The sequence below is a fragment of the Nymphalis io genome, chromosome 14 (assembly GCF_905147045.1).
Source record: "Nymphalis io chromosome 14, ilAglIoxx1.1, whole genome shotgun sequence".
Taxonomy (NCBI): domain Eukaryota; kingdom Metazoa; phylum Arthropoda; class Insecta; order Lepidoptera; family Nymphalidae; genus Nymphalis; species Nymphalis io.
Genome location: NC_065901.1, coordinates 12,325,577 through 12,345,182, shown reverse-complemented (window position 1 = coordinate 12,345,182; position 19,606 = coordinate 12,325,577). Strand labels below are relative to the sequence as shown.

General features: G+C 37.1%; 1 protein-coding gene across 1 annotated transcript in view; it reads right to left on the bottom strand.

Annotated features, from left to right (window-relative positions):
• Positions 1–888: 888 nt before the first annotated feature.
• The window catches only part of LOC126773519 (microtubule-associated protein futsch-like), a 137,551-nt gene continuing 118,833 nt past the window's right edge, over positions 889–19,606 (bottom strand). The window contains exons 17-22 of the mRNA XM_050494469.1: positions 18,119–18,238; positions 16,391–16,984; positions 15,104–16,360; positions 13,364–15,073; positions 4,438–13,333; positions 889–4,334 (exon numbers count right to left, since the gene is read on the bottom strand). Coding sequence (XP_050350426.1) covers positions 4,165–4,334; positions 4,438–13,333; positions 13,364–15,073; positions 15,104–16,360; positions 16,391–16,984; positions 18,119–18,238 — 12,747 coding nt within the window. The 3' untranslated portion in view covers positions 889–4,164. The remainder of the gene's footprint in view (positions 4,335–4,437; positions 13,334–13,363; positions 15,074–15,103; positions 16,361–16,390; positions 16,985–18,118; positions 18,239–19,606) is intronic.

The window sequence follows — 19,606 nt, the reverse complement described above, 5'->3', positions numbered from 1 at the left end:
TGCTATACTTTTATTGTAACACAAAGCTGTTAATGTCTATGGATAATGTGGCTCGTCATAAAGTGTAATACAAATGTCATGATCAATAAAATAAGCGCAACTCTGTAGCTGCTTAAGAGCTGCACTGACCACCTCAAGATTAGATCATCTAAACTAAGCAACTAAGTTCAAGCTGTCACAATGTTGTATTGACAGGAAATCAATTTATGTCCTAAGTTTAATATGAATCGCTTCAGTAGAAGAAAGCTTTCACATTATTTAAACCAAAAAAATATACGAAGTCAAGCTAATAAGGCCATTTATTGCCGGTTGGCGTGGTTGGTAGAACACTTGCCTTTCACGCCGAAGGTTGTGGGTTCGATTCCCACCCAGAAAATACATTTGTGTGCATGAACATGTCTGTTTGTCCTGAGTCTGGGTGTAATTATCTATATAAGTATGTATTTACAAAAGAAAAGTAGTATATGTAGTATATCAGTTGTCTGGTTTCCATAGCACAAGCTTTGTACAAGCTTAATTTGGGATCAGATGGCCGTGTGTGAAAAATGTCCCAGGATATTATTATTTATAAAAGATAAATTTTAATTTCTAGCAGCTTATGTTTTGTTAGAACTACATTTCATCATGTATGTAGTTAGCTTCACATTTAATATATACTTGTTATTTGACTCAAGAGTTTTTTTATTTATTCATTTATTTATTAAGTCCTTATTGCACACAATTTACAAATAATATATGATAGTATTTAAAAAAACAAGTAGATCATAAGGTATGCAAAGGCCTCATCATTACAGCGACTCATGCAGGCAACTTTTATTTAAAAAAAAGTTTTTTTTTTATCTTAGTGTTTTTAAGACTAAATAAAACTATTGGAAATAAAAGAAACGATAACATTTTGAAATATTTTTTATTACTTTAATGATTCTCACACCAAACACGCCGAATGGGAATAGCGACATGACTGATACAATGAATGATTTTAATTTTTAATATTAATTTTCATAATACAGTTATCCTTACAAATACCTAAAGACCACGAAAGGATTACATCATTATTCAAATTATTAAGCATCTACATATATATTCTAAATGATAACCAATTTTATAAATAAACGCAAAATATTATAATTTCTCACCAAAAACATTCATCAGTCTCTAGCCATCAAGCGTGTCATTAATTCCAAGATAAATCGCGACCTAAGTGACAAAGCAAGAGATGAAATAATTAATTTATTAATATAATTAGATCGCGATTTATTTTGGTTATTATTATAAACATTACAACATTGCATGTCAGTTGTTAGCACCACATATACGCAATTACGTAATTTATCCAAACCGTATCCATACTAGTTTAAACTCCCGTATACATTGCTCTTTCTCAATTTTTAATTAAATAACACTAATATATCGGGAATATATTTAAGCCGATCGAATCAACTAGAATACATAAATCTTAGATTTAAAGAGATTCAAAACAAAAATCATTATTAATTGCAATTTTTTAAATTTAACATCTGGTCATTTGTAACGAATCTTATTATGAAACATTTAGTAATTATAAAATCAACATAAGCTTTCGTGTTATTAAGGATACAACATTTAATAATTTTAATAATGATTTATTTCTCAGAGCTATTGATGTTTACTAAGCTGATACAATTCTTATTTTAATAACATTTTAATATTCCTAATATAATATGCATTAATTAGAGTTCTAGCTATTCAATACAATAGTAATATTTTGGGTTGGGCTTTTAGTTCCAGCGAATGTGGTCGCTGGAGATTAGAAAGCCAAGAAATACACCCCTAACACTCAAAAAGCAAATGGTCCAAGATTGATGCATCGTCAATAAGACTTGGAGAGACATAAAATAATCTTATCAAAACTGAAGATACAAAACCGGCTAATAGTACAGCAGGTAAAGTAATTCATAATTATATTGTTACAGCGAAAGCTTATAATATATTTAAATAAAGCATGCACCATTTAAAATTAGTTGAGAGTATTATTTCTTTGAAAATGCATCAATTGTGAACCATATATATTTATACTTTAAACAAGATTCATCTCCCTGTTTCGTCCCATTCACGACTGTTATAAGCATTCCACGTAACAGAGAACATAATTGTTGTGCTCACACCCACTAACACTCAACTCAAACACATTAATATCAGTAATAATAAACATTACAACAATACAACTATAAAATAAATTCACATATGTTTTCACATATAAAATAAATATATGTATAATTTATGTATCTGTTTAATGCATTTGTTTTATTTATTTATGTTCTTACATTGTGCTGGTGCCATCAATTATACAGAATCATTTTCACTATTTTTAATTATAGTTAGTAAGTTTGGCAAAGTAAGCGATGACAGGCTTCGTCGGCTTATCTCTATGAATGACTTAAAATTAATTGACTCAAAATCTTCACTTGAATTGGCAAATGAAAGGAGGATTTTTTTTAATCCAAGGAAAGTATTCTTATAGCTTATCCACTAGACTAGATGGTAAAATTTGATGAATTTTATAAATATCACATTCTCTCACACAACTTGAATAAAACGGTAATTTTTAAACAAATATCCATATAAAGGGAAAGTCTTTACACGTAGTAAAATACCGACATTTCGTCGAAATCAAAAGAATAAAAATCTATAAATCAAATTATCATAGGAACATATAATACTAATAGACATTCACAAGTTTTTGGGTTGGAATCGACTAGAAATTTAACTATTCAACAAACATGTACCAAAAATGATCATTGCCAAACAATAGTAAAATCGGAGATTCTGTAATAATTCTGTCATCTGTACATGAAATGAGCTCAATTTAAACAACACTCACTTAAAATATATCATAGTCATCGCAACAAGCAGATATCAACTTAAAACAAAGGTAAATATATTGTTTTATTTGTATTAATAAATCTAATAAAACATTTATTTTTATATGGAGTAAGCTCTCTATCATCTTAGGCTGATCGTTATCTAGACAGACAAACAGCTGTATCTATTTGGGACAATACATAATGAACAACAGTGCATGTAGGGCGATATTAAACTCAGGCAACGTTTAATAGCTTCCATCATTGCACCGTTTATAGTTTCAAATGTATTTGTACATTCTTTTAAAGGTCCCATTTCGCGACACTCGATTTGAATTGAAAAAAGTATTGAGGATTATATTTTTTCAATTCTTTCAATAGTCGTCTACGGTCAGCATCACAACTATCTTTGTCTTCTAGATCAAAATTGAACATAAAGACGTCAATTTTTTTAATAATATTACGTAATTAGTGCAAGCAGCACTAGCTCGTCGTGTGACGTTTCAGAGGCGTCTTTTTAAGACAATTAGTAAAATATACTCTTCAAATATATATATATATTAATCACCTTACAAAATCATTCGTGTAATTCAGATTAATTTAATTATATTCGTCCTTGTTTTATCGTTTATCAATTAGAATTGGACTTATTTTCGAATATTACGTCCGTTATAAAGCGAATAGCTAAAATAATATGCAATACGTATATAATATTTAATAATACGTCCTATTAAGAAGACAATGCTTTAGCAAAATAATTTTATTTTAAAAATTTAGATATTTCGCACAAGCGGTGTTTTTGGCTAAACAAAATGGACTGGTTTCGCTAAAAATCGTGTATAAAAGCACTACTGATTGTATAAGACCAAATTTAAAAATATCGTCAGAAAAATATTTTAAATGGCATGTCCTATTTTTGTCAATGACGCTACTAGAAAACAGTTTTAGAAAAAAATGGACGTTTTTGTTTTTAGGTCGAAAATTTGGTTATTGAGATTCGTGTTGGATGCGGTTAAGGACATTATATTTCAGGATCGTCACTTGGCCGTTTGAACACTATACACTTTGTTAAACTTCTATGGGTTTTTTAAACTCCACCGTAGTCAGTTGCATTTAAATATCACATAGTCTTTACTGCATCTATTTGCAAGCTATCTCATACGGAGTAGTGTCCTTCAAAGTAGGTGCTTTTGAATGCTCCGATCTTTATCACAGCCTTTATTTCCTACAACAATAAATGTCTCTTTGGTTCCCCATTCAAAAGTACCTAATTTTATAAAGGGGATCACTTCTTCGATGAGAAGGCTACAAATAGACCCGACACCTAGAATTCAAGTCTATACGCCGCACATGAGGTCTCGTGGTCTTGCAAGTTAATCGTACAGCGGGAAGCGGACGGTGACAAGTCGATCTTGTATTTTTCGAGTGCTTCTTCATTTTCGGTAACCCAGTAACCAAGAACGTCAGTGTCGTATGTGGGAATTATAGTGACTTCTGTAAAATAAACCAATATCGATTATTATTATTTACATATTCTTTATATAATATATATAAATTAAAATTATATTATATTAGTCTAAATGAAGGTAAATCTTACCTAAATCTTTATTTTCCCATGTTTTCTTAGCGTCTAGAAGAGCGTTATAAATTTCTTTAGAGGGTTCCGTTCCGGAAAATACGTAATATCTAGCCCGAACTCTTTTGAAAAATTCAATAGCAGAATAGTATGAATTACCATGATGAGGAACGTAGGTCAAGTCCATGTAAACAGGTGCTGAAGCTTTTTTCTTAGTTGGAGATTCGGATGCTCTCTTTGCTTCTTTACTCTTCTCTTGATTAATTTTATTTTTATTTGCTACCGTAGAACTAATTTGTTTTTTCGGTGTACTTTTACCATCTGTCTGATTAGGTGGCAAGATAGGACTTGGTAGGCCGAGCGGCTTACCCCAAGACTCTATAGGATCTTTTAAAACGCTGCTAGACTCAGCCTGTTCAATTTTTTCCGTTTTTGACTCTTTGCTGCTGCTTGATGAAGAGCTCATTTGTGTAATTTTTTTCGAATCTGTTTTAATATCTTTAAGAGTCAAAGAAGTCGTTTCTCTTTTACATTCTTGATGGCTAGAGCTAGAGAAATCATGCAGGTCAAGTTTATATTTCCCTGTAACGCTAGATATCACTTCGGAACCGCTTACTTTTTTATGCTCTTCAATTGCTTTCTCAAATTGTTCATCTGCTTCTTTTAAAAATGACGCATCTGAGCTAGTATCTTTTGTTGAAAATAATACCTCGGATAATTTTGTTTCTGACTTATCTATAAAATGTATCTCAGTCTTTTCATCGGAATGTGTTGAATATGTACAAGAATCATCATCCGGCAATTGTCCGTAAATTGAGGTAGACATTGGATCAAAACCTGTTCTTGTCATCAATGTATCATGTTCTTTGTGCTGTGTGAATTTTGTGTCTAGCTCAAAACTTAAATTTGACCTTGGCGAATGTGCTATTTGAGATTTTGTACTACTTGGACTTGCTTGGCCATCATCGTCACTGTAATACATTCCACTACTCTCAGTTCCCCAAATATGTGTAGCAGCTCGCGATTCTCTTGAGCTAATATCGGATGGTGGGGATGATATACCAGGATGATCTAAATCGTCACTTGCGGCAGATGAGCTTCGCATATCACTAGTTTTAGACGACAATTTAGAAAATGATTTCTCACTTTCACCTGTGTCGATGATTTCCTCATATTCTTCTTTTATCTCCGATATTGTTGTTTTGGTAGATTTTGTGGTTTTTGTAATACCATCGCTTCCTTTACTAACTGTAGTGGTCTCGACAGTAACTTTAATTTTTTCCGGAGTAATAACTTCTTTAGTAGTAACTACTGTAATAGTTTGAGTGATTTCATTATCGCCCTCTTTTATTATTTTAGTAAAAGTGTCTGTTTCCGTAGTTATTTCTCCTACGGGTGATCGCTTTTTTGGTTTAGTTTCATGTTGTGGTTCACTTTTTGATTCTAAAGGCAATTCGTTAATTGTTGGTTTTTCATCTGTGTGTAACATCGCGCCACTACTTCGAGACAACGACTGTTTTTCGATTTCTTCTAATTCTTCTGGAGACCAATCCTCAAGTGCCGTTCCCATGGGGAGATATGTCACTTGAGTACTTATATCATTAGTTATCTGTGTTGTACCATCTTCATTTGCATTTTCTGTTACAGTTTCTGTTACTGTTTTAACCGCTATTTGATTCTTGTCTGCATTAATCATTTCCTCTTTTGTAACATATGTTGTTACCGTCTGATTAATTTTTTTTGCTTCATCTGTAAAAATAACGTTTGATTTTTTATCAACTGATGATTTTACTTTGCCAGTTGGTTTAAGACCCCGTAACGCAGCTTGTAAATCACTGTCATACGTTTTTTGCGATTCAGAAATTGTTATTTTTATATCTTTAGTTGTTTCAATTAATCCATTAGGGTATTCATCATCTGTAATTGTTTCTATAGTAGTTCTAACGCGTTCAATGTCTTTGTCAGAGCTAGCTAGAATTTCACGTTTTGTTTTAGTTGTTATAGTGCGGTTAATTTCTATGTCATCCTTTTTGATAATCTCATTTTTCACAACAGAATCTTCAGACGTATCTTCAACTATTTCACTCTCACCTATGTATGATTCTGTTGGTTCTATTCCATCATCAGCCAAAGGAATCGTTAAAAGAAAATCGGCAACGGAAACTTTCTCACTCTTCTTGGTAATCACGGTTCCATCGGGATATTCGTCTTCAATAGTTGTTTTAACAGTTGTTTTCACTTTTTTAGATTTGATTTCAACGTTTTCAAATTCTTCCCGAATTGTAGTAATGGTTGTTTTCCTGTTGATCGTTTTTTCGCCGTCAATTATTTGTTCGATTTGTGAACTAGTTTGTATATTAGGTTCTCCCAATTGTGTATAGCCAATAAAGTTTTCATCAAAAGAGTCGCTTTCACAATCAGATACAGTAATTTTGACATCTTTAGTCACTTCAGTTGTTCCGTTAGGTAATTTAGTTTCTGTAATAGTTTCAATGGTTGTTTTAATTATTTTCTTAGCATTATCTTTTGTGGCTAATATTTCCTTTGTAGTAGTAATATTTATTAATTGATTAACTTTAATGCCATCTCTAGTAATTACCTTTTGTTGGTTATCGATATTAACTGTTTTATCTAATAATTCGGAAAATTGTTTTAATTCTTCAGATTTCATCGTGTCGTCGCCGCCAATATCTGTAATTGATTGTCTTTTATCTACACTTATACGGGAGGATCCATCTGGATACTTATCAGTAGTTGTTACAGTTGTGACTGTCTTAATTTTTTTGATAGTTTCATTTGCATCAGCATAATTTGTTTTAACGATTTTAGTTAAAATTATTCTTTGTATAACTAGATCATCATGTTTAATATATTTTTCTTCACTATATTCATTTTCTACTGGATCACCTATCACAGTAAGATTTTGTAACACTTCTTCTACTTTTTCACTACTATCTTCACATACGGGACTACATGAAACGTGTTCCGTTGTCAATAATGCAGGTGTAACTGTTTCATCTACATGAGGTGATAGAATATCATCTATGACCGAAATTTTTTCACTAGTTTTGGTTATTACAGATCCATCTGGATATTCATCTTCAATAATAGTTTTAGTGGTTACCTTAACTCGTTTTATATTATTCAATTTATTGAGATACTCTTGACTGACAATAGCAACTTTTGTTTTTCTTTTGATTTGAATACCATTTTCGTTGATGACTTCCATTTTTTCAGTTATTTCTTCCTTAGGTTTACCACCGGATTCAAATCCTTCAGGTATTTCATCTTCAGTTTCGATTATATGATCCGATATTTGTATCTTAGTTTCCTTGGTTATGTCTACTTCTCCGTTTGGTAGTATAGATTCGGTTACAGTTTCTATAGTAGTTTTAACCTTTTTCTTGGATTTATCACTTGTTGTTAAAATTTCTCTCGTCGTGTTTGTCGTGATGATCTGATGAATGTTCTTTCCTTCAATAACAACATCCTTCTCGTGCTTATCAACATCAATTGTTTTGTCTTCTATTTCCGTGTAATCATTAAGTTCTGTTGCTTCAATCACATTTTTATCTTCTGCGTCACTTAAAGCAGTACTACAATCAATTTTCGTTTGAGAAGATCCATCTGGATACTCATCAGTTGTTGTTACAGTAGTTTCCGTTTTTATTTTTCTTAATCTTCCATAATTATCAGCGTATTTTGTTTTAACAATTTTTGTTAACGTTGTTCGCTTAATAATAACGTTTTTAATTACCAGTTCTTCACTTTTAGTAGATAAACTTTCTTCAGGTTCTCCTATGCTAATATATTCGCTTAATATCTTATCAATGTTACTGCTTGAACTAGTAACTAATTCTTCTGTTTTAACTTCTACGGTCTTTTGAACATCTTTAGAACCATCAGGATATTCTTTGGTAGAGGTTGTTTCAATGGTTGTCTTTAGATTTTTTTCTTTATCACTTATTTTTATCGTTTCCTTCTTTGTAGTAGTTGTAATAGTTTCAACGATGTCTACATTATTTTCTTTAATTACTCGCTTACTTACGTCAGTATCAATTACTGTATCTTCAATATTTTCCTCTGAATCATCAGAATCTTCCGAGAAATCAAGTTTGAGCATTGTATCTTCTTTTTTGGTAATTTTACTTTTACTGGAAGACATTTTCGTTATTTTATCAGTACTATCTTTTATATGGCTACTTGTAGTAGTTTCAGTCTTTTGATCACTTGTATCGAGGTAGAATTTGTCTAATTTTTTATCTTTTGTATATAAATCCATGAGTGAGGTAGACTTAAGGCTGGAAGAACATTCTGATAATAAAGTCTGTGTATCTGTTGTAGTGGTGGTAGAACCATCTGAACTTTTACTTAGTGTAGTAGTTTCGATCGTTGTTTTAATATTTTGAGGAGTGCCATCTTCTTTTGAAATTATTTCCTTTGTTGTCACCGTCGTTATTGTTTGAGTAACAACATTTTCACCCTCTTTTATTATTTTTGTTACCGTATCAGTTTCTGTTTTGATTTTTCCAATTGTTTGCATCAAGTTCAAAATGTCTGAATCACTATCGTCTTCAATGTCACTTTTTATTGTTTTGGGTACTTTTTCAGTAGAAGTAGATATTTTTTGTGTAAGTATATCATCACCTACATGTACCACCTTAGTTATTGTTTCTTCATTTCCATCAGATTTATCATATGATACTTCACTTTGAACACCGTCACTTATTTTAATATCTTGAAAACTACTTGGTATTTTTGGCAAGGGGCTGACAGGGACTGTTGGTGGTGTGGATACTCTATCAATTTCAGGATACACAGTAAGAGATTCAACACCTTCCGACTTAATACCCTGCTGTATAGTATCATCGCTAAATGCTTTATGTATGGATTCCATTAGGTGTCTTGCATTTTCTGTAAGTGTATGTGTAGGGCGATCAGCCATGGGTAAAGTAGTATCCACATCGAATAGAATGCTATGTACTCCAGAATCAGAAGCATCGGATAGAAGAATTTCATCTTTAAGAGTTACATCAGTAGTATGTGCTGAAGCCTCTCCAACTTTTGTTGCACTGACACGTGTTTCAGTTTTATTTAACGATGACAATATCTTATCGTCAACCAGGTCTTTTTTTTCTTTACGTGCTTCAGATTTTTCAGTTTTCTCAGTACTTTCATATGAATATTTTTCTTCTAAGCTGATTTCTTTAGAAACATCTTCAGAACTGCTATGTACCAATTTTTGCAATAAATTTTCTTTGTCTGTCATAATTTCATCACCGAAATGTTTGCTATGAATATCTGCAGGTTCTTTTAACTTTGTTTCATGTCTTAATCTTTCTTCATGAAGCATTTGTTCCGTTTCTTTCAGAATTTTGTTTATTGGCTGAGATTGCAGAGACTTATTAATTTCGTCATGACTATCTTTGAGTACAGATATGGATTTAAGATTTTTATCCGTTGTTTCATTAATATTTAAAGACTTTTCTCTGGTACTGGTTTGAATTACTGTCGTCTCTTCACTTGAAGATTCACCATTAATTTTGACAATGTCTTGTTCATCTATATCCTTTTCTTCATATTTTTCTAATTCTTTTCTGATATTTTCTTCTTGTTTTTCAATGTTATGACTTATATTATATTTATGTAGTTTTTCATTTATATATACATTGTCAACGATTTCATCTACTGATGAGATCTTATCACTGGTTTTAATAGTAATGTTTCCATTAGGAAGTTCGTCCTCAATAGTCGTTTTAATAGTAGTTTTGGTACGTTTAATATTTTTAGGTATAAAATAGAAGGATTGAATAATTTTCGAAACAGTGATTCTTCTTTTAATAGTTATGCCATTTTCTAAAACAGTATCAACTTGTGAAGTAGTTTCTTCTACTGGCTCATCAGAAAATTCAATTCCTTCTGTATCATCCATGGTAACTATTTGCGTCTTCTCAAGTGACAAATTTTCAGTAACATTTAAAAGTTCATCCACTTGAGTTATTTCTTTGCTAGTTTTAGTAGTAATTGTTCCATCGGGATATTCATCTTCAATAGTTGTTATTGTAATAGTTCTAATCCTCTTTATATTAGCTTGAATATTACTGAAAGTTTGTTTTATTGTAGTTTTAGTAGTTTTTCTATTTATTTTAACATTATTTTCTATAATACAATCCGTATCAACAGTTGTAAACTCAAGTGGTTTTTCTATTAAATTAAATCCTTCAGGAATATCGTCTTCAATCATATCACATATTTCGCGATCTTTAACAGCTGCCGATTTAACTGTTGGTTCACCTTGAATATTTTCTTTATATTGTTTTGTTGATTCAGAATCAGTTGCTACGATTGGTTCAAGAATTTCACAAAGATTACCATCAGTATCAGATGCATCATAATCAGCAAAATAAACTTTAATATCCTTCGTTTCTTCTGTAAGACCATCAGGTAAAATTGATTTAGTAATAGTTACCACAGTAGTTCTTAATTTTCTTTTTGATCTCTTTTCATTTGATAAAATTTGTTTAGTTGTAGTTATGGTAAGAATTTGTAAAATACTTTTGCCATTAACAATAATCGTTTTTTCCTGTTTGTCCTCAGTAACCGAAGTTTCATCAATAATTGGAAATTCTTTAACACATAAATCCTCTGCCTTGTCGAGAAAACTTTTTTCTTCATATTCTTTAATTGAGCTAGATGCTTTCTCTTCCAGCTTTCCAATTGACGGTGTGACCTCATGTTCATGTTTTGTAATGGGGCTCGGAGACTTGTCGTCAGGCTTCTCACATGCTGATTTAGCCTCGTCGTCCTTTACAGGGCTGGAAGCCTTCTTCTCTTCCTTTTCTAAAAGCGTTTCTACCTTGTCATCTTTCACAGGGCTGGGCGCCTTCTCTTCTGGTTTTACCTCGTCTTCTCTAACAGGGCTAGGAGTCTTTACGTCGGGCTTCTCTGAAAGTTGATCCACTTTTTCAACTTTTACAGGACTAGGCACCATCGCATCTGTCTCTACGAGAACAGGTTTTTCTATATCTTCTTTAATTGGGCTAGGCGCTTTCTCTCCCAGCTTTTCGATTGATGGTTTCACCTCATGTTCTTTAATGGGGCTCGGAGCCTTGTCGTCAGGCTTTTCGAGTGTGGGTTTAGACTCGTCGTCCTTTACGGGGCTGGAAGCTTTCTTCTCTTCCTTTTCTAAAAGTGTTTCTACCTTGTCATCTTTCACAGGGCTGGGCGCCTTCTCCTCTGGTTTTTCGATATCGTGTTTTTCCGTGTCATCTTTAATTGTGCTAGGTACTTTCCCTCCCAGCTTTTCGATTGATAGTTCCACCTCATGTTCTTTAATGAGGCTCGGAGCCTTGTCACCTGGCCGTTCGAGTATTGGTTTAGACTCGTCGTCCTTTACGGGGCTGGGAGTCTTCTTCTCTTCCTTTTCTAAAAGCGATTCTACCTTGTCATCTTTCACAGGGCTGGGCGCCTTCTCCTCTGGTTTTTCGATATCGTGTTTTTCCGAGCCATCTTTAATTGGGCTAGGTGCTTTCTCTTCCACCTTTTTGATTGATGGTTTCACCTCATGTTCTTTAATGGGGCTCGGAGCCTTGTCGTCAGGCTTTTCGAGTGTTGGTTTAGCCTCGTCGTCCTTTACGGGGCTGGGAGCGCTCTTCTCTGCCTTTTCTAAAAGCGTTTCTAGCTTGTCATCTTTCACAGGGCTGAGCGTCTTCTCCTCTGGTTTTTCGATATCGTGTTTTTCCGTGTCATCTTTAATTGGGCTTGGAGCCTTGTCATCTGGCTTTTTGATTGATGGTATTCCCTCGTCTTCTTTAACGGGGCTAGAAGTCTTATCGTCAGCCTTCTCTAAAAGTTGATCCACTTTATCAATTTTTACAGGACTAGGCACCTTCGCATCTGTCTCTTCTAGAACAGGTTTTCCTTTATCTTCTTTAATTGGGCTAGGTGCTTTCTCTCCCAGCTTTTCGATTGATGGTTTCACTTCATGTTCTTTAATGGGGCTCGGAGACTTGTCGCCTAGCTTTTCGAATGTTGGTTTAACCACGTCATCCTTTACGGAGCTGGGTGCCTTCTTTTCTTCCTTTTCTAAAAGCGTTTCTACCTTGTCATCTTTCACAGGGCTGGGCGCCTTCTCCTCTGGTTTTTCGATATCGTGTTTTTCCGTGTCATCTTTAATTGGGCTAGGTGCTTTCTCTTCCACCTTTTTGATTGATAGTTTCACCTCATGTTCTTTAATGGGGCTCGCAGCCTTGTCGTCAGGCTTTTCGAGTGTTGGTTTAGCCTCGTCGTCCTTTACGGGGCTGAGAGCCTTCTTTTCTTCCTTTTCTAAAAGTGTTTCTACCTTGTCATCTTTCACAGGGCTGGGCGCCTTCTCCTCTAGTTTTTCGATATCGTGTTTTTCCGTGTCATCTTTAATTGCACTTGGAGTTTTCTCATCTGGCTTTTTGATTGAAGGTATTCCCTCGTCTTTTATACTGAGGCTAGGAGTCGTGTCGTCAGTCTTCTCTAAAAGTTGATCCACTTTTTCAAATTTTACAGGACTAGGCACCTTCGCATCTCTTTCTTCTAGAACAGGTTTTTCTTTTTCTTCTTTAATTGGGCTAGGTGCTTTCTCTCCAAGCTTTTCGATTGATGCTTTCACTTCATGTTCTTTAATGGGGCTTGGAGCCTTGTCGCCTAGCTTTTCGAATGTTGGTTTAGCCACATCATCCTTTAAGGGGCTGGGCGCCTTCTCTTTTGGTTTTTCGATATCGTGTTTTTTCGTGTCATCTTTAATTGGGCTAGGTGCTTTCTCTTCCAGCTTTTCGATTGATGGTTTCACATCATGTTCTTTAATGGGGCTCGTAGCCTTGCCGTAGCCACCTGGCTTTTCGAGTGTTGGTTTGGCCTCGTCATCCTTTACGGGGCTGGGAGCCTTCTTCTCTTCCTTTTCTAAAAGCGTTTCTACCTTGTCATCTTTCACAGGGCTGAGCGCCTTCTCCTCTGGTTTTTCGATATCGTATTTTTCCGTGTCATCTTTAATTGGGCTTGGCGCTTTCTCATCTGGCTTTTTAATTGATGGTATTACCTCGTCTTCTTTAACGGGGCTAGGAGCCTTCTCGTCGGGCTTTTCTAAAAGTTGATCCACTTTTTCATCTTTTACAGGACTAGGGACCTTCGCATCTGTCGCTACGAGAACAGGTTTTTCTTTGTCATCTTTAATTGGGCTAGATGCTTTTTCTTCCAGCTTTTCGATGGATGGTTTTACCTCATGTTCTTTAATGGTACTTGGAGCCTTGTCGCCTGGCTTTTCGAATGTTGGTATAGCCTCGTCGTCCTTTACGGGGCTGGGAGTCTTCTTCTCTGCCTTTTCTAACAGTGTTTCTACCTTGTCATCTTTCACAGGGCTGGGCGCCTTCTCGTCTGGTTTTTCGATTTCGTGTTTTTCCGTGTCATCTTTAATTGGGCTAGGTGCTTTCTCTTCCAGCTTCTCGATTGATGGTTTCACCTCGTGTTCTTTAATGGGGCTCGGTGCCTTGTCGTCAGGCTTTTCGAGAGTAGGTTTAGCCTTGTCGTCCTTTACGGGGCTGAGAGCCTTCTTTTCTTCCTTTTCTAAAAGTTTTTCTACCTTGTCATCTTTCACAGGGCTGGGCGCCTTCTCCTCTAGTTTTTCGATATCGTGTTTTTCCGTGTCATCTTTAATTGCACTTGGAGTTTTCTCATCTGGCTTTTTGATTGATGGTATTCCCTCGTCTTCTTTAACGGGACTAGGAGTTTTCGCGTCGGGCTTTTCTAAAAGTTCATCAACTTTTTTATCTTTTACAGGACTAGGGACCTTCGCATCTGTCTCTAGGAGAACAGGTTTTTCTATATCATCTTTAATTGGGCTAGATGCTTTTTCTTCCAGCTTTTCGATGGATGGTTTTACCTCATGTTCTTTAATGGGGCTCGGAGCCTTGTCGCCTGGCTTTTCGAATGTTGGTTTAGCCTCGTCGTCCTTTACGGGGCTGGGAGTCTTCTTCTCTGCCTTTTCTAAAAGTGTTTCTACCTTGTCATCTTTCACAGGGCTGGGCGCCTTCTCGTCTGGTTTTTCGATTTCGTGTTTTTCCGTGTCATCTTTAATTGGGCTTGGCGCTTTTTCATCTGGCTTTTTAATTAATGGTATTACCTCGTCTTCTTTAACGGGGCTAGGAGCCTTCTCGTCAGGCTTTTCTAAAAGTTGATGCGCTTTTTCATCTTTTACAGGACTAGGGACCTTCGCATCTGTCGCTACGAGAACAGGTTTTTCTTTGTCATCTTTAATTGGGCTAGATGCTTTTTCTTCCAGCTTTTCGATGGATGGTTTTACCTCATGTTCTTTAATGGGACTTGGAGCCTTGTCGACTGGCTTTTCGAATATTGGTATAGCCTCGTCGTCCTTTACGGGGCTGGGAGTCTTCTTCTCTGCCTTTTCTAACAGTGTTTCTACCTTGTCATCTTTCACAGGGCTGGGCGCCTTCTCGTCTGGTTTTTCGATATCGTGTTTCACCGTGTCATCTTTAATTGGGCTAGGTGCTTTCTCTTCCAGCTTCTCGATTGATGGTTTCACCTCGTGTTCTTTAATGGGGCTCGGAGACTTGTCGTCAGGCTTTTCGAGAATAGGCTTAGCCTTGTCATCCTTTACGGGGCTGGGAGCCTTCTTCTCTTCCTTTTCTGAAAGCGTTTGTACCTTGTCATCTTTCACAGGGCTGGGCGCCTTCTCCTCTGGTTTTTCGATATCGTGTTTTTCAGTGTCATCTTTAATTGGGCTAGGTGCTTTCTCTTCCAGCTTTTCGATTGATGGTTTCACATCATGTTCTTTAATGGGGCTCGGAGCCTTGTCGTCAGACTTTTCGAGAGTAGGCTTAGCCTTGTCATCCTTTACGGGGCTGGGCGCCATCTCCTCTGGTTTATCGATATCGTGTTTTTCCGTGTCATCTTTAATTGGGCTAGGTGCTTTCTCTTCCAGCTTTTCGATTGATGGTTTCACCTCGTGTTCTTTAATGGGGCTCGGTGCCTTGTCATCAGGCTTTTCGAGAGTAGGTTTAGCCTTGTCGTCCTTTACGGGGCTGAGAGCCTTCTTTTCTTCCTTTTCTAAAAGTGTTTCTACCTTGTCATCTTTCACAGGGCTGGGCGCCTTCTCCTCTGGTTTTTCGATATCGTGTTTTTCCGTGTCATCTTTAATTGCACTTGGAGTTTTCTCATCTGGCTTTTTGATTGATGGTATTCCCTCGTCTTCTTTAACGGGACTAGGAGTCTTCGCGTCGGACTTTTCTAAAAGTTGATCCACTTTTTCATCTTTTACAGGACTAGGGACCTTCGCATCTGTCGCTACGAGGACAGGTTTTTCTTTATCATCTTTAATTGGGCTAGATGCTTTTTCTTCCAGCTTTTCGATGGATGGTTTTACCTCATGTTCTTTAATGGGACTTGAAGCCTTGTCGCCTGGCTTTTCGAATAATGGCTTAGCCTCGTCGTCCTTTACGGGGCTGGGAGTCTTTTTCTCTGCCTTTTCTAACAGTGTTTCTACCTTGTCATCTTTCACAAGGCTGGGCGCCTTCTCGTCTGGTTTTTCGATATCGTGTTTCTCCTTGTCATCTTTAATTGGGCTAGGTGCTTTCTCTTCTAGCTTTTCGATTGATGGTTTCACCTCGTGTTTTTTAATGGGGCACGGTGCCTTGTCGTCAGGCTTTTCGAGTGTTGGTTTAGCCTCGTCATCCTTTACGGGGCTGGGAGCCTTCTTCTCTTCCTTTTCTAAAAGCGTTTCTACTTTGTCATCTTTCACAGGGCTGGGCGCCTTCTCCTCTGGTTTATCGATATCGTGTTTTTCCGTGTCATCTTTAATTGGGCTATGTTCTTTCTCTTCCAGTTTTTCAATTGATGGTTTTACCTCATGTTCTTTAACGGGACTTGGAGCCTTGTCCTCCTTAACGGGGCTTGGAGCCTTCTTGTCTTCCTTTTCTAAAAGTGTTTTAACCTTGTCATCTTTGACAGGGCTAGGTGCCTTCTCCTCTAGTTTTTCGATATCGTGTTTTTCCGTGTCATCTTTAATTGGGCTAGGTGCTTTCTCTTCCAGCTTTTCGATTGATGATTTCTCCTCATGTTCTTTAATGGTACTTGGAGCGTTATCATCCTTTACTGGGCTGGGAGCCTTCTTCTCTTCCTTTTCTAGAAGCGTTTCTACCTTGTCATCTTTCACAGGGCTGGGCGCCTTCTCCTCTGGTTTTTCGATATCGTGTTTTTCAGTGTCATCTTTAATTGGGCTAGGTGCTTTCTCTTCCAGCTTTTCAATTGATGGTTTCACATCATGTTCTTTAATGGGGCTCGGAGCCTTGTCGCCTGGCTTTTCGAGCGTTGGCTTAGCCTCGTCATCCTTTACGGGGCTGGGCGCCTTCTCCTCTGGTTTATCGATATCGTGTTTTTCCGTGTCATCTTTAGTTGGGCTAGGTTCTTTCTCTTCTAGCTTTTCGATTGATGGTTTCACCTCATGTTCTTTAATGGGACTTGGAGCCTTTTCATCCTTTACGGGGCTGGGAGCCTTCTTCTCTTCCTTTTCTAAAAGCGTTTCTACCTTGTCATCTTTCATAGGGCTGGGCGCCTTCTCCTCTGGTTTTTCGATATCGTATTTTTCCGTGTCATCTTTAATTGGGCTTGGCGCTATCTCATCTGGCTTTTTAATTGATGGTATTACCTCGTCTTCTTTAACGGGGCTAGAAGCCTCCTCGTCGGATTTTTCTAAAAGTTGATCCGCTTTTTCATCTTTTAAAGGACTAGGAACCTTTGCATCTTTCTCTACGAGAACAGGTTTTTCCTTGTCATCTTTAATTGGGCTAAATGCTTTTTCTTCCAGCTTTTCGATTGATGGTTTCACCTCATGTTCTTTAATGGGGCTCGGAGCCTTGTCGTCAGGCTTTTCGAGAGTAGGTTTAGCCTTGTCATCCTTTACGGGGCTGGGCGCCTTCTCCTCTGGTTTATCGATATCGTGTGTTTCCGTGTCATCTTTAATTGGGCTAGGTTCTTTCTCTTCTAGCTTTTCGATTGATGGTTTCACCTCATGTTCTTTAATGGGACTTGGAGCCTTGTCATCCTTTACGGGGCTGGGAGCCTTCTTCTCTTCCTTTTCTAAAAGCGTTTCTACCTTGTCATCTTTCACAGGGCTGGGCGCCTTCTCCTCTGGTTTTTCGATATCGTATTTTTCCGTGTCATCTTTAATTGGGCTTGGCGCTATCTCATCTGGCTTTTTAATTGATGGTATTACCTCGTCTTCTTTAACGGGGCTAGAAGCCTCCTCGTCGGATTTTTCTAAAAGTTGATCCCCTTTTTCATCTTTTAAAGGACTAGGAACCTTTGCATCTTTCTCTACGAGAACAGGTTTTTCCTTGTCATCTTTAATTGGGCTAAATGCTTTTTCTTCCAGCTTTTCGATTGATGGTTTCACCTCATGTTCTTTAATGGGGCTCGGAGCCTTGTCGTCAGGCTTTTCGAGAGTAGGTTTAGCCTTGTCATCCTTTACGGGGCTGGGCGCCTTCTCCTCTGGTTTATCGATATCGTGTGTTTCCGTGTCATCTTTAATTGGGCTAGGTTCTTTCTCTTCTAGCTTTTCGATTGATGGTTTCACCTCATGTTCTTTAATGGGACTTGGAGCCTTGTCATCCTTTACGGGGCTGGGAGCCTTCATCTCTTCCTTTTCTAAAAGCATTTCTACCTTGTCATCTTTCACAGGGCTGGGCGCCTTCTCCTCTGGTTTTTCGATATCGTATTTTTCCGTGTCATCTTTAATTGGGCTTGGCGCTTTCTCATCTGGCTTTTTAATTGATGGTATTACCTCGTCTTCTTTAACGGGGCTAGAAGCCTCCTCGTCGGGCTTTTCTAAAAGTTGATCCGCTTTTTCATCTTTTACATGACTAGGAACCTTTGCATCTTTCTCTACGAGATGAGGTTTTTCTTTGTCATCTTTAATTGGGCTAAATGCTTTTTCTTCCAGCTTTTCGATTGATGGTTTCACCTCATGTTCTTTAATGAGGCCCGGAGCCTTGTCGTCAGACTTTTCGAGAGTAGGTTTAGCCTTGTCATCTTTTACGGGGCTGGGCGCCTTCTCCTCTGGTTTTTCGATATCGTATTTTTCCGTGTCATCTTTAATTGGGCTTGGCGCTATCTCATCTGGCTTTTTAATTGATGGTATTACCTCGTCTTCTTTAACGGGGCTAGAAGCCTCCTCGTCGGATTTTTCTAAAAGTTGATCCGCTTTTTCATCTTTTAAAGGACTAGGAACCTTTGCATCTTTCTCTACGAGAACAGGTTTTTCCTTGTCATCTTTAATTGGGCTAAATGCTTTTTCTTCCAGCTTTTCGATTGATGGTTTCACCTCATGTTCTTTAATGGGGCTCGGAGCCTTGTCGTCAGGCTTTTCGAGAGTAGGTTTAGCCTTGTCATCCTTTACGGGGCTGGGCGCCTTCTCCTCTGGTTTATCGATATCGTGTGTTTCCGTGTCATCTTTAATTGGGCTAGGTTCTTTCTCTTCTAGCTTTTCGATTGATGGTTTCACCTCATGTTCTTTAATGGGACTTGGAGCCTTGTCATCCTTTACGGGGCTGGGAGCCTTCTTCTCTTCCTTTTCTAAAAGCATTTCTACCTTGTCATCTTTCACAGGGCTGGGCGCCTTCTCCTCTGGTTTTTCGATATCGTATTTTTCCGTGTCATCTTTAATTGGGCTTGGCGCTTTCTCATCTGGCTTTTTAATTGATGGTATTACCTCGTCTTCTTTAACGGGGCTAGAAGCCTCCTCGTCGGGCTTTTCTAAAAGTTGATCCGCTTTTTCATCTTTTACATGACTAGGAACCTTTGCATCTTTCTCTACGAGATGAGGTTTTTCTTTGTCATCTTTAATTGGGCTAAATGCTTTTTCTTCCAGCTTTTCGATTGATGGTTTCACCTCATGTTCTTTAATGAGGCCCGGAGCCTTGTCGTCAGACTTTTCGAGAGTAGGTTTAGCCTTGTCATCTTTTACGGGGCTGGGCGCCATCTCCTCTGGTTTATCGATATCGTGTTTTTCCGTGTCATCTTTAATTGGGCTAGGTGCTTTGTCTTTAAGCTTTTCGATTGATGGTTTCACCTCGTTTTCTTTAATGGGACTTGGAGCCTTGTCATCCTTTACGGGGCTGGGAGCCTTCTTTTCTTCCTTTTCTAAAAGCGT